Source organism: Octopus bimaculoides, chromosome 8, assembly GCF_046866305.1.
Source record: "Octopus bimaculoides isolate indiv1 chromosome 8, ASM4686630v1, whole genome shotgun sequence".
In the NCBI taxonomy this organism is placed as follows: Eukaryota; Metazoa; Mollusca; class Cephalopoda; order Octopoda; family Octopodidae; genus Octopus; species Octopus bimaculoides.
This window is the reverse complement of record NC_142935.1, coordinates 45,348,524-45,364,727: the sequence shown is the minus strand read 5'-3', so window position 1 is coordinate 45,364,727 and position 16,204 is coordinate 45,348,524. Positions and strand designations below refer to the sequence as shown.

The 16,204-nt window shown below is 34.2% G+C and overlaps 1 protein-coding gene across 1 annotated transcript in view; it reads right to left on the bottom strand.

The window, feature by feature from the left end:
* Positions 1–726: 726 nt before the first annotated feature.
* The window catches only part of LOC149134384 (uncharacterized), a 33,565-nt gene continuing 18,087 nt past the window's right edge, over positions 727–16,204 (bottom strand). The window contains exon 2 of the mRNA XM_089356424.1: positions 727–4,105. Within this exon, the coding sequence (XP_089212550.1) occupies positions 3,542–4,105 (564 nt within the window). The 3' untranslated portion in view covers positions 727–3,541. The remainder of the gene's footprint in view (positions 4,106–16,204) is intronic.

Sequence of the window (16,204 nt, the reverse complement as noted above, 5' to 3'; positions counted from 1 at the left end):
ATTAATTATATTTGGGGGTCGCTAACGAAATTAATCATATGTATATACACAAAAAGAAAAAAAACATTACGAAGGAATATATTTCATTCCTCATCTAAAATTTCATTGGTCTTGTACAACACCATGTATGTATATATATATATATATATATGTATGTATGTACATTCGTTCGCTGGTTGTCTTAAAAAAGAAAGTGTAACATTTGCCATCGTATTCCTATAAGGATTTCTTCCCCACAAAACGAGATGACCTACCGCTATTAAATATTTAATTCATAGAGATCATTCAGTATAAGATCAAATTGTTAGTGGGGAAAAAGAGGAAATAGCGACTGTAACTGTTTGTATATATTTCACATTCCGAACATTGCAATGTTACGAATGGAACGATATGTCATCAGTTCATGTTATATGGCAAAGAAACAAAATTATAATAGGTTAATATTTTAACGTCTTAGTCTCTCTCCAGCTCAACTTAATGCAACTCTATCCCAAAATTTACAAGCATCTCTTTCTTCATCGTTTTAGCAAAATCAAATGATTCTTGTCGTAGTAGGGAACCGGGAATAATAATCATTAATATAATGATTTAAAACAATTCTTTTTTTAATTAGCTTGAAGGCCAATCGTTGAAGACAAATCTATTGGGTATGGCATCCACAGCAGTACATTCCTGGTGGGTATTTCAGAGTTGCACGGTAGGTGTGTGTGTGTGTATGTGTGTGAGGGGGGGGGGGGGTCAAATTAGAGTCGAACCTTTATAGAATTTAAACTTAGATGTAAATGGACAAACTCCTGACGTAATAATCACTAGTCTGATGCCCAACCTTTGTTGGCTAACCTGCTGCTTTTCTATAAGTAAATATGCCTGGCACTTCTTCATCGACTCTGCTAGGATTTGAACTTACTACATAAAAGGGTGATATTAAATATTCGCCAGTGATTGCAATTTTTTCAGAGCTATATACTCTTTCAGTCTTTTCATTGCTTTACTCTAACTAATAATAATAGCGATCTCTAATTTTAGTACAATGCCACAAATCTTGGAACGAAGAGTGCAGTTGACCACCGTATTTCACTGGTACTTTCGTACATTTTTTTTTTTAACCGACAGTTGAAGAATAATAGAAAGCAAACTTGGGCCTTGCCAGTATTGGAACTCAAAATGAAAATACCGTAAAAAAACATTAAATTAAATTCCGATGCGTATACTGACACTACCGTCCACCCTAGTAGTAGCAGTAGTAGTAGTAGTAGTAGTAGTAGTAGTAGTAGTAGTAGTAGTAGATTATTGTACTAGTGTATCTGTCTCCGTAGGGATGAATATAGGAGGAAGATGTTTTCCAGACACCCCATTCTCGTAATACAACATAAACAAATGAAAACTTCGGCAGCGGAAACCAGAACATGTGCGTGGGAAGTAATTAATAACGACTGCGTTGAAAGAGATGCTTGACGGGATGGATGGGTTGTATAAAAAAAAGTGGATTGGATATATAGTAACCAGCCAAATACTTTACTTTCGGTACATTAAAATAGCTTATAAACCAAACTACAAAGTGGGTCTGACATAGAATATCTATTATCCTTCTTTTACGCCGTCGTCGTCATCTCCCGCTACATTCCTTCACTATATACATACATACATTACATACAAACATACAGACACTCTCTAAATGATCACATTGCTGCTTCTATAGTTTCAATATCAGACATCACCAGTAAATATCATCAGCGATGTACCAAAAAAAAAATCTGCGGGGATTATTTTCTGTGGTTATAACTAGAACAGTGGGGCTTAAGTACCTGATTAGTGAGAAAGGGAAAGAGAGAATCTGGAGGGTCTATTTTTAAGTCTTTCTCATATTTGGTTAAGAAATATCACTCACTTCTTTCAGAATTTTCTCTCGCAGATAACAATCCAGTCAGTTAAATAGCTAATGAAACATAAATTATTAGTTAGGTCGTTTCTTTCGTTTTTCTTGTTTTTTTTTGTTTTTTTGTTATTTTTATTCCAAAAAAGTATTGCTGGTAAAGTCTATTTACTGTTTTATTTTCGTTTAAGCAATCTTTCCGTTATTATTTTCTTTTTCTTTTGCAACATAGCTATGGGGATGACAGTGAAAAGGACGCCTGGTTACAATGCTGATGGACAGTTACGTTGATGATGTTGTTGAGTGTGTCAAGGTGGTATGATTATTTGCTGAGCTGATTTTATAATGGAGAGGAGAGACAGAGAGAGAGAGAAAGAAAAACTGCTAAAATAAGAAGAATTTGGAATAAGATTTCATTAGTTAACATGTCATTTGCTTTCAGCAGAGCATTTCTTCATTTTAACAACTTATTTTTAACTGTAACTAAAATAGTGGATAAAATGGCACTCTTGGGCATTTCCTTCGTCTTGACATCTTCTAAGCACACACAATCCTGGGAAGATGTCGTATCTTCATATTTTTCAGTTTCTGGATCAAACCAGCAGTCAGTCTCATATATATATATATGTACATATACACACATACGAGTTGTGCAGAGCTGTTACAGAATAAAGTTTCCATTTTACTTTAATGTATGTACATCTTGTTCTCAGTACACCGTTTCCGCCCGCAACTCACACGGGTTTCTTTTTGACATTTACATCTTTCTTATACACTTTCTTTCACGCTCATTATACCATTCCTTCTCATTTCTTGATATTTTCATCCTGGTCCAGGTCAGTTTGTCGTGGTCGTCATCGAAGTTGCTCTATTTTAATTCTCACATTTGGTCATTCAGTACATTCAATTCTTTGGTTATTTCTTGGCGGTCCTTCTCACATTTCGCATACACGCTTCAGATCTTACTGTCTGTCGTTCTTTCTCAGAAATTAAGCATAGCCTATTTGGAAACGTCATTGCAAGATCGATTGAAAATAGATGTCTTATGAGTACATCTATGATGGCTATTGATGTAGGTTTGTTCACATGCATACAATCCTGCATTTCCAAGCATGTAAAGGTATGTATACATATAATTCACCCAAGAACGATATTTTCGTAGAATTAGAATGGGTTGAATCGATGAGAGGTCTATTATAAACACGGACGCCATGTTGTTAATTAGTCGAAAAATCATGAAGTTTTGGTTTAATCCTGGCAAAAATTACTGCTTTAAGATGTGCTAAAGTGGTCTGTATGAAAAATGTCAGATGGTCGGATGTCTTTGATGTCTTCAGGTTTCAAGTTTCTCACACAATTTCCACAAATTATTTCAGACAACAAAATCCTTTCACACTGTTTGCACAACAGTAATACTCTTTCAAACATTTTTTTTATATTTCGATTTTAGAATTTGAATGTTGGGTTCCACACGAAACTAGTAACGGAACGAAATGTCACCTTTATGTTTGTACCAAACAAAACAGGCGCCCTCTTTGTGGTCACTCGTTCTTTAGAATCAAAAACATGCCTGAAAGATTTGAAAACATTCGTTCACTTTCAGCCATGCTTTCATTTTTCTTAGTCTTAACCAGTTATTTCCACACGCAATCTATCAGATCTTATTTTCTAAACGGTGATTTTAGAGTCGAAATTAGTTTCGTGTATTCCAGAGTCGAACGAATTTTGCTCCTCATGTTTTGCTCTCTTCGAGAAATCGTTGTCAAAATAATTTTTACTGCTGCTACTGATATTGTTATTGTTATTACTATTATTATTATTGTTATTTATTACAGAGTTATTAGCACTTCCGCTGTTGCTATTAGAATTTACTCCAGCGTTTGTTTTCGTCGGTGACTGGTCGCCATTTTTTCTTTCAAAGAACTTTTTAGTGATACACATTTTCTTGTTGGCCTCGTTAATGAGATCTTCGAAGTCACTAGTAATGTGACATTTGTGTTCGAGATTTAGCGATAAAGTTGAAGGTGATGCGTATTTGTTGGTCAATTCATTTTCCGACTCAAACATTTCTGTTTCTGAAACTGACCATTGACTTTCACTCAGGTCACAGGAACTGGACGGTAAAGACCCACGACTGGACAAATAACCTCGCTGCACTTTTAGATCTTCAATGGTTTCATTCAGAATCAGAAGCTGTTTCATTAATGATAAATCTTGGTCCATCAGGGAATTCTGAAATGAGAGAAAAAGAAAAGAAATTTATTGAAGAAATTGAAGAAATTTATTTTGTTTCGTTTTGTCTTCTCAATTGACACACATATAGTGTATAAAATATAGATAGCAACAAACAATACTGTATAAACATTCAAATGTTTACCACACGTCGACTCTGATACAAGTGGACTTCTGATCAAACATGTCCAGTTTTGTCAGAAGTCTAATTCACTGATTGTAATCTATTTACTCGAAAATGATGTTTTCGAATAGTTTTAATCAGCGAATGTATTATTACAAATGATACCAGATGCCATGCCGTAAATTGAAGGAAAATGACGAAATTTTTAGTTTAATCATGACAAAAAATGATTGATTTGAGTCGTTTTTAGATAGTCTATCTTTAACTTAATGAATCTTCCGTTTTAAAAAAGCAGTTAAAATGTAATGTAAAAACAGAATTTGTTGTAATTTCAGTGAGATCGAATGGCCAAATAGAAACTTTTTCGTTGGCTCCACATCCCAGCTGGTTCTTCTGGTAAGACAAGATTTAGGGTGATAAAACCGACAAGTAGAAAAACTGGACCACGCAGTTTAGAAAAATCGTCATAGATCTGAACAAATAACATGTTATATATAAAACAACCTACACTTTCTTCTATTCAGACATGACAGACATACGTATACATGAGGAGAACGCATGCACACACACACGTATGAAGGACGGTCTCTCTCTCTCTCTCTCTCTCTCTCTCTCTCTCCTTTTAAAACCCACAACACACGTGTAGACAATATAAAGAAAATATTGGTTCAGTTAAGAGAAAATCCAGGTCGTTTTTCACAAACGAGTTTTTGTTTTATCTTCTTTCTCTTCTTTTGTAATAAATAATACACATCCGGTGACACTTCTTTATTTTTAGCATAGAACACCGGAAGTGAATCTATTGTATTTTCTAATTCATCATATGGCTAGTAAATTTCACCTTTCATTTTCTGTTTAGTTTGTCCTAACCCCCTGGGATCTATCTCTTTCCCACACATAAACATGAAATCATTTTCACCACTCGCTGCAGTTATCTCTCTCTCTCTCTCTCTCTCTCTTATATATATATATATATATATATTGCACTTCACTAGTACACCGGAAGGGATCAATTGTAATTTCTCATATTATGGCTAAGGGGCACGGCATATAAAATGGAGTGAATTTTACCGACTGAATGGGCCATCAGCTAGTGCATGTCCATCATCACCATTCTCTATAATCAGGACAGTTAACATCGCAATGATTCAGTCCTGATAAGTGAATGCTTACTAAGAGTAAATACAGCTCATGGCTTGAGTTCGAATCCACCGATGTGTTATAAGATGATGAATGACAGAACTTTAACAGGTTAAACTGGCATGGATTACGTACTCTCTGAAGACGAGATCAGTGATAATCCAGTGGCTCAGTGGGATAGCGGACACTAAATATTGTAAAGATTCATTTTTTTTAAATACCATGTCCCCACCACTCTTATCTCCACACAACACGCAACTTCTTCGAGCAATGAAAGAACGCGAAATCATTCGATCTGCTAAAAACAGCAGCCAAATTCCACCCTAAGCTACATCGCATATCCTCATTGCTGCTTTTAAACAAGGACATGGATTAGGTTTACCACCCAAGAACAGCTACAGGTCAGCTGACAAGTTTCTCATCGATGAATTTTACTTGCAGTGTTTGGACCGACCCGATGCAATTGTAGAGTGCATTTGCTCAAGTTGCTGTGCATTGTGATCGAACGATCGAATCCGAAACCTTTGATTGATTGTGAAGCGAGCTTTTTAACTAGACATGATTATCACCATAAGTTTTGATAGACCGGTGTTGATCTAATATTATTAATAACGACAGCTCTACTCTCTTACCCTATTTTTCTTCAGGTCTCGAGTAAATATTTTCTCATCTCTTCACTTGTCTTCACGTTTTCATATGTCACAGAGAGGAGGACGGAGAGAGAGAGAGAGATAGAGAGAGAGAGAGAGAGAGAGAGAGAGAGAGAGAGAAGTGGGGTCGAGAGAGAGAGCAACAAATGATTACGTCAATGAGGATAGGAAGGTTTTGTGTCGAAAATCGTGTTTGATGTTCACGTGTACAAAAACACTATCTAAATCACACGACACAAAAGACGACGACGGCGATAACAACCGCTTCCCTTTGTTTTAGTATTAGTAACAGTATCATTATTATTGTTGTTGTTGTTGTTAACATTTATTATTAGTGCCTTGAACGCTGTGTACCACTTAATAAATATTAGTCATATCTTCAAGCATGTCACGTTAATTTATAATTATACACACTTCAAACGATCTAGATCCAGAAAGTATTTTTGACTAATCTTTCTCTCTCCCTTATATGGGTGCATGTGGCCGAGGGGTGGGATAGAAGGCCTGAATGTTGACACGGTCGACATATCTTCTTCGCCTGTTTTCTTTATATTCTGAAATTAACACTAATATTTTTTTTAAAATATATCAATTAAAGAATACCTTGTTGTAGTAGCCTAGAAGGGATTTTAGAAAAAAACTGACCACAAAATGCTTTAATAGATATTATTGGTAGGAATAAGTGAAGTAAAATCCAGAAACCCATGGGGGGGGGGGGGGGGGTCAGTCCAATAACGATTTTTAAACAGGGTCTCAGAGATTTATTATCGCTTATATATATAACTCTTCGAAGCGCTTAGTTTTAGAATGGTGGCAGCTGATAAAGGAAATGTTCTCTATGTAGCCTGTGTTTTCTGTACTCTGTTCATCATTTTGTCCACGTTTATTTTTGCAACGTCCTGTACCCAGATATGCATCTATATACACATGTAGATGTAGGTATGTACATACTTGTACGTATATATGCATATACTCATATATTATTTGTATTATATATATATATATATATATATATATATATATATATATATATATATATATATATATATATATATATATATTTGTATTATATATATATATATATATATATTTGTATTATATATATATATATATATATATTTGTATTATATATATATATATATTTGTATTATATATATATATATATATATATTTGTATTATATATATATATATATATATTTGTATTATATATATATATATATTTGTATTATATATATATATATATATATTTGTATTATATATATATATATATTTGTATTATATATATATATATATATATTTGTATTATATATATATATATATTTGTATTATATATATATATATATATTTGTATTATATATATATATATATATTTGTATTATATATATATATATATATATATATATGTATTATATATATATATATGTATTATATATATATATATATTTGTATTATATATATATATATATATTTGTATTATATATATATATATATTTGTATTATATATATATATATATTTGTATTATATATATATATATATTTGTATTATATATATATATATATATATTTGTATTATATATATATATATATATTTGTATTATATATATATATATATATTTGTATTATATATATATATATATTTGTATTATATATATATATATATTTGTATTATATATATATATATATATATTTGTATTATATATATATATATATATATATATATTTGTATTATATATATATATATATATATATTTGTATTATATATATATATATATATATTTGTATTATATATATATATATATATATTTGTATTATATATATATATATATATTTGTATTATATATATATATATATATTTGTATTATATATATATATATATATATTTGTATTATATATATATATATATATTTGTATTATATATATATATATATATTTGTATTATATATATATATATATATTTGTATTATATATATATATATATATATTTGTATTATATATATATATTTGTATTATATATATATATTTGTATTATATATATATATATTTGTATTATATATATATATATTTGTATTATATATATATATATTTGTATTATATATATATATATTTGTATTATATATATATATATTTGTATTATATATATATATATTTGTATTATATATATATATATATATATATATATATATATATATATATATATATATATAATACACACACGCTCATAGTAAATCAGACGAGAGAGGCGGGGAAAGAGGTATATTTTGATGCTTATTTTTCTGGAATGGGAAGAGAGGAGTTAATTGAGATGACATGAATCGCGAAATAAACATCAATTACATGTAGTTTATATTGGCCTTTAACTAAAGCTAGAGCTAATGACGTTATTTGGAGACGGTGAACCAAAGCGAGGCTGTGAAGATGAACTATATGAGTTAAATATATAGGCTATGTCGTCACTTTAAGCGATAGTTTGTTGTTGTTACCGTTTAGACCCAGGTCAATCTTGGTTGAACATTTACAATATCAAAAAAACAATCCAGTTTTAACCATCAAGCCTTTTCGGAAGCATTTAAGATTATGTGTTTGTCTCCTCCATCCCACCGTATGACAAATGGTGTTGGCTTGTTTATATCCCCGTCACTTAGTGGTTCGGTATAAAAGACCGATAGAATAAGTACTAAAATTAGAAATAAATATTGGTGTCAAGCTGCTCGACTAAATTCTTCAAGGCGGTGAAACCAACAAGACTGCAGTCCAATGAATGCAACAAGTTTGCCCCAGCATGACCGCAGCTTTCGAGCTGAAACTGTGTGTGTGTGTGTGTGTGTGTGTGTGTGTGTGTGTGTGTGTGTGTGTGTGTGTGCTCGCACGAGTGGTTGTGTGGTAAGTAGCCTGCTTACCAACCATATTCTCCCAGGTTCAGTCCCACTGCGTGGCACTTTGGGCAAGTACGTGTCCTCTACTATAGCCTCTGACCGACCAAAGCCTTATGAGTGGATTTGGTAGACAGAAACTGAAAGAAGCCCGTCATATATATATGTTTGTGTGTGTCTAAATGTCTGTGTGTTTGTTCCCCCCCCCCTATCGCTTGACAACCGATGTTGGCGTGTTTACGTCCCCATAACTTAGCGGTTCCGCAAAAGAGACCAATGCAATAAGTACTAGATTTACAAAGAATAAGTCGTGGGGTCGATTTGTTCAACTAAAGACGGTGCTCCAGTATGGCTGCAGTCATATGACTAAAATAAATAAAAGAATATATATAGGGAGGTCTTGTTTCTTGGGGGGGGGGGGCTTATTTCTTTTGTGTATAAGCGGCAGTGTGGAGGTCATCTTGCACACAAATTATGAGTGAGCAGCTGATATGGCACTCACGAACTTTACAACCTTATATCCCCAAAGGAAATAATCAAGTTGCTTTTGAAAGGAAAAAAAAAAAAACGGACGCCACCGGAAGCCAGCAGACCCTCTTCTTGTTGTAGACATTAGAAATGAAGAACTCATCAAGTTTAAAAGTTCAACTTAATTATAGACCTGCTACTGCTGCTACAACTACCACTATTACCTGGTCCTTCCAGTTTAATAAGTTAATTAAACAAAACACCAGCCGAGTACTAAGGTCGATATCATTCACTGCTTACTTTCCCCTAATTTAAAATCTGGGGTCTGTGTAAAAAAACAAAAACAAAAAAAAACACTAAGAAAACACCACCACCACGTGTATTTATAGTAAACAGCCCTCTAGACAGTACAAGCGGACAGATTAACTAATACCTATATAATAAACAAGTCCTGTACGTAATCCTTTCAGTGAAGACGAGTCAAGGTGTTAATTCCAGCATATTTTGTTTCAATTATTTATTGTTATTGATGGGGTCAGCAAAAAATCTACTCCATCCAGTGAGAGATAAATCCTATCTATCTATCTATCTCTCACACGCACACGCACACATCAGTATGTGTGGGAGTTAACAGATACAAAAGCCCACCTTTTGTTTTTGTTTCATATTGTAAATTTCGTTTCTGGAAGTTTTACTGATCATTACAAGTCCATCATAGATGGTTCAATGATAATAAGTATATACAAAGTGTTTGGAGAGAACATAGTTTATACAACAATCGGTTTCAGACAGAAGCAGACAGCTGTTTAATATTAAGTTTAATGGACACAATACACAAATTTGATCTAATTCTCTCGTCCATTAACGTTATTGTGCGGCTTTACGTACGAGTATACACACACACACACACACACTTATATATATATCTTTGTGTGTGCGTGCGTACGTGTGTGTATGATTCAAGTCAATAAACAAAACAGAAATTGTGTCAACTACACGCTACACATAATGACTCAGACTTTCGAATTAAAACTTGTATTTATTTAAGTTACGTATCTCTCTTAAAATTCGGTTGATCGTTTAGACATGCGCAGTGGTCTTGTTCAAGAAAATAATAAACACACAGGCACATACACATTTAATATAGATAGATATTAGATTAGAGAGAGAAATGGGGAGGGAGAGAGACAGGGTAAATCTGATGAGGCTAATGGCTTGGCTGTGGGTGACAATCGTAAGGGGTGGTCGTGTAGTTTGGTTGTGTGGATGGCTGGCTATGAAAATAAGAAAAATATAAACGAGTCTAGTGATCATTAAAGCCCGATAGGGATGAGCCATGCTTTTAAAATGCACACGAGCAGAAGATAAGAAATTCTTGTGAGTGCATGTGTGTGTGTATGTGTGATCTAAGGGGTATGACGTAGGCATCCATGGTTAGACAAGAGGGTGGTGTTGGAGCTATTAAATAAATGTTATTCATTGAACGATTAGGGAATAGATAATCACAAACGAGTCTGCTGTAGTGATGAGGATTATTATTATTGTTGTTGTTGTTGTTTTGTTATGGTAGTAGTGGTTTGATAAAAAGAGGTGGTAGTTGGCACCCGCAATGTGTGCTGTTTGCTGGAGTACATGAATCACAACATCGAAGCTAGAATGAAACAAATGCATTTTTAACACCATCATACAGAATTATTGTGCAATGGGGAAAGACGTCGAAAGAAACAACAGTATGTATGCATACGTGCATATGTGTAATATATATTATATATGTATGTACTACACTCATATGTACATATATGTCTTTGTAAATGAATATATATATATATATATATGCATATACACACATGTATGTGTGTGTGTACATAGACACATACATGCATAAATAAATGCGTGTATTTGTAATAAAACAAACAGGAAAGGAAAAAACAGGACAAATTAGAAACCAAATTTAATTTAGAGAAATGTTTTAAGTTTAGTTTTTTTCTCTTTTACCCTTAAAACCACAAACTCAAACCAAATAAATGGGAGGCGGCATCTCTGTGTATCCCTTTCCCATTACTGCTTCGTATAAACCAACCAGGTAATTGTTCTTGATTTGTGCTTCGTATCAAGGTTTTTAATCTTCCACGAAGGAAAAGTTTATTTATATATTATATATATTTTTATCTTTAGCTGGTATCACTCTGACTGCAGCCGCCTAAGTCTGGTACTTTTTCAATCCGTCTTTTTGGCCGAACTTCCGAGTTACTGGTATGTAAACAAACCAACACCGTTTGTCAAGCGGTTGGAGGTGGGGGGGGGGGGGGGGGAGAAACACACCCAGAGACAAAACACTCTTTTTCTCATACATGCACATAATATATACGATCGGCTTCCACACATTTCTCGTCTACGAAATTCAGTTACAAGGCCATGTAGAAAGTACTTGTCCCAAAGTGCCGCGCAATGGGACTGAATCCCAAGCCACATGGTTGCACATTGAGCTTCTTAACCAAACAGTCATGCCAGCGATGGATGTGGAATTCATTTTAATCAGGAATTGTATCTAAATACTGGCGGTGCCCCAGCATGGGGCTGACATGTGTAAAAGAGCAAAAGAAAATTGAGAGTTTGCCATTCCCTTTCTTCATAGTGTTCGCTAAAAATGATTACAAGTTGATGAGAGGTAAAGAAAAAAATAAAATTCTTGGATGGATCTGTCAGAGTATGAAAAAAATCTGTGCGAGTGAGAGATGTTAATGATATCTAAATACTGAGACCAACTCAACGTCAACAATCTAAGATAAACGCGTAGGACGATCAATTGTAAAATGAGAATGCTTGTCTTTTGATTCAGATAAGGATTTAAGAACATATGCAGTGAAACAGTGTTGTTAGCCTATAGAAAACATGTAACCACTATTGTTCGGCAATTGCGAAATGAATAAATAACATGCGGCTTATAATCCTAAGAGAGAGAGAGAGAGAGAGAGAGAGAGAGAGAGAGAGAGAGAGAGAGAGAGAGAGAGAGAAAGAGAGAGAGAGAGAGAGAGAAGAGAAAGGAGAGAGAGAGAGAGAAAGAGAGAGAGAGAGAGAAAGAGAGATCCTAGAATACACATACGTACTGACTTTAAACATATGTTTATCAATTTGGCTTTAAAAGTTATAACATGGTTCTCTACTACTCTCATCCCAAATGCTTGTCTACTCCGTTCCTCTATTCCAAAACAGTCTCTGTATTTGCATATGCATCTTTACATATGTTTATATTGCTACCCCGCCAAAATTCTATTTCACTGCGCCATTGTGGTTCTCATTTTACAGTTACTCGTGAGCTTAAAAGATTGTAATCAGCATTAAATAAGAATGGACATTTATGTATACGAGATAACGCCGATATGCTCAACTGGGAGGGCATATATTTTTATCTTTGCAAACAATATATTGCTAACGCATATATGTGTTGTATACATACATATGGAGCATACGCCGTGGAATATATATGCGTGTGTTTATTCATTTAAATTTAAACACTTTCTCTCGGAAACTTTCCAATTGCGCATTTAACCAAACATACATATACAGATATACTGTTGTTTATTAATAATAATATTTTCTTTATTTTTGCTACAAGAAAAGGGGACATTACAAGGACAGGTTACAAAACGTGTGCGGGTGAAATGAAGAGACAATATACACAGCATGCAACCTATAGCATGAAGTTCCAAGAAGACGGCCGCAGTCGAAGAGCCAATGAAAGAACCCCAAAGATCCCGGATCACCATGGTTGCGAACTATAAGTGTGCTTTCCCAGTTGTATTCTCCAGTCTACAGGGACATGCTAAGAGAAGCCCCATCCATGTGAGGCACACTCGCAACTCTCACTCAACTTTTATCAAATTTATAGGAAGGAGAGCAGCACCGTCCTTTACGCCCTCATTTACCTCTACATGAGCTTGAAAGAAATAAATAGTTTCCAAAACAGGCACAAATTCAAATTGTGGCCAGTTAAAATCAATCCCAGTTTATATATGGGTAGGGGCAACTACCTGGTCTCTGGATCAGTAACAAGTAGCAACCAAATCACAGGTCTTCTCTTTGAAAGCCAGCCAGGGGTTATGCAGCAAGAACGACGACAACAACAACAAGAACGACAAGTACGCTATTGGAGAAATAAAATGCAGTGTTCGCTTTGGCGAGATTTGAACCAATAAGTAAAAGGGACGTAACTAAATTACAAGGCACAATTTGTTATCTAAAATAACAATCCTTTCTATTATAGGCACAACGCCTGACATTTTGTTGTGGGGGAGCTAGTCGATTACTTTGACTCACAGTGCTCAAATTGTACTTATTTTATCGACACCCCAAAAGGATGAAGGATAGAGTTGACCTCGGCGGAATTTGAACTCAAAACGTAAAGTCGAACGAAATGCTGCAAAGAATTTTACTAACGAATCTGCCAGCTCACACCATCATCATCTTCATGATCATTATTATTAGAAGTAGTAATAATTATTATTATCATTATTATTATTATTATTATTATTATTACTATTACTATTATCATAATTATAACAACAACCATAAATATAAAGGAGGTCAAATTCAAGTAGAAAATGGGTCAGCTTGGTTGTTTGCTGATTCTCTGAGTAAGACATGTGTAAGTCTCCATTGTCACGAATATAATGTCTAGTGTATGACTCAGCCCGTCTCCAATAGCAAGTCCATTATTAGTTGTCACTGAAATGTATGATAAATAGATGATATCGCCGACAGTGACGGTAACATTAGGTAGTGGCGTGGATTCTTTTCTCGTAAGTCATCAAAGCCCACCAGTGCAACAGCAGCCATCGAAATACAATATTCCTCTGCGTCTTCCATACAATTACAGGTAAGTTGTACATGTCTCTTAACTTGTTGGGCGAAGTAGATCATCTTTTTTGCGTCCTGATTGAAAAGTAGTTCTGTTTGTTTGTGTGTGTGTGTGTGCGTGTAAGTATATATGTATGTGTGTGTGCGTATATATACATAAACACATACATGCATGCATACACGTAATGCATGCAGGGATGCATACATACATGCATGTAGATATATATATATATATATATATATATATATATATATATATATATATACAGGCATATATATATAATGGATAATGCACACAGACATATATATATATATATATATATATATATATATATATATATATATATATATATATATATATATATATATTATTCGACAGTGAATTGACAAAATGATTCAAGGTCCAATAGTTTTGTACATTGTATTCTATCAAACTTTGCAAGTGAGTCATAATAGATGAAACTATTTGTTCATGACCCACTTACGTAACTTAACAGCCGATTTAAGTAAATGGATGCATTCTATTTTATTTCTCCTAATTGCTCCAGGAAACCTATATATTACGCAAAATGATTTGATTTCACATTTACTTAAGAACTACTTATGTTCAAATATTATACTCCTTTCTTCCCCACTATCTGTCTGTCTATCTTGCACTTACTCTTTTCGGACCCCTGTCTCGCTCAGTTCAGAAGTGATTAATACTTGTTTGTACGATTAATTTGATGGATATGAGCATAGAATGAGAAACAATAGCTGGGAGCAGGAAATTAGTCTTTACGTCTGTGCATAAATGTAATACATGAAACCCCTGCTATCATCGTCTAAGAATAATTTCTTTCAGTGTGTATATTTAAACACACACATGTATAATATAATATAATGTAATATAATATATATATTATGAAATATGTATGTGCTGGACTAAGAAAGAAAGTGAGACAGAGACAGGGGAATGAAAGAAGGGGAATTCGATCATTTGAATTTTCGTAAGACCAGCTGCATTCTGATGTGCCGACTGATACCACTGTAATTGTCTGAATGTGCGAAGCAATGTATCGAACACCTGTGTTTCTTGGATCAATGACAAACTAAGACGTGCGTGGTCGTGGTGGTTGTCAGTTGTATCCACCAAGAAACAAATCAGTGGTGCCTTCTCTGTGTTCACTCTTCAAATGTCTGTATGGCGGGTGGAAGTGATGAGAATGGATTAATATTTAGTAGACAGTCAATTGCACATACATTCTTATGTGTATACAGGTGCATATGTGCGCGCTCGCGTGTATATACATACATACATGTTTGTACACACACACACATATATATATATATATATTTCGTGGGCATTCCAACGGTTACGACGACGAGGGTTCAAGTTGAACCAATCAACGGAACAGCCTGCTTGTGAAATTAACGTGCAAGTGGCTGAGCACTCCACAGACATGTGTACCCGTAACGTAGTTCTCCGGGATATTCAGTGCAACAGAGGGTGACAAGGCTAGCCCTTTGAAATACAGGTACGCCAAAAACAAGAAGCAAGAGTGAGAGAAAGTTGTAGTGAAAGAATACAGCAAGCTACACCACTACCCCCTGCCGGAGCCTCCTCGAGCTTTAGGTGTTTTCGCTCAATAAACACTCACAACGCCTGGTCTGGGAATCGAAAAACACGATCCTATGACCGCGAATCCGCTGCTCTAACCACTGGGTTATTGTGTGTATAACGGATTGAGAAGACCATGGACAAGACGCTTCCTTCAGACCAAAAGAAAAAAATAGAAATAGGTAGATAGAATGAGGGTGGATGGATGGATAGATAGATAGATAGATAGATAGATAGATGAGAGAGCAAGAGACAGTAAGAAAAGAAAGAAGTGACACAAGGACACTTATTTTCTTCGAGTGATATTTACTCCAAACAACTTGAGATATCTTAATTCTCTTAAGACATCTTAATGTCATCACAGCTTGAAGATAATTGTTTACCAAAAG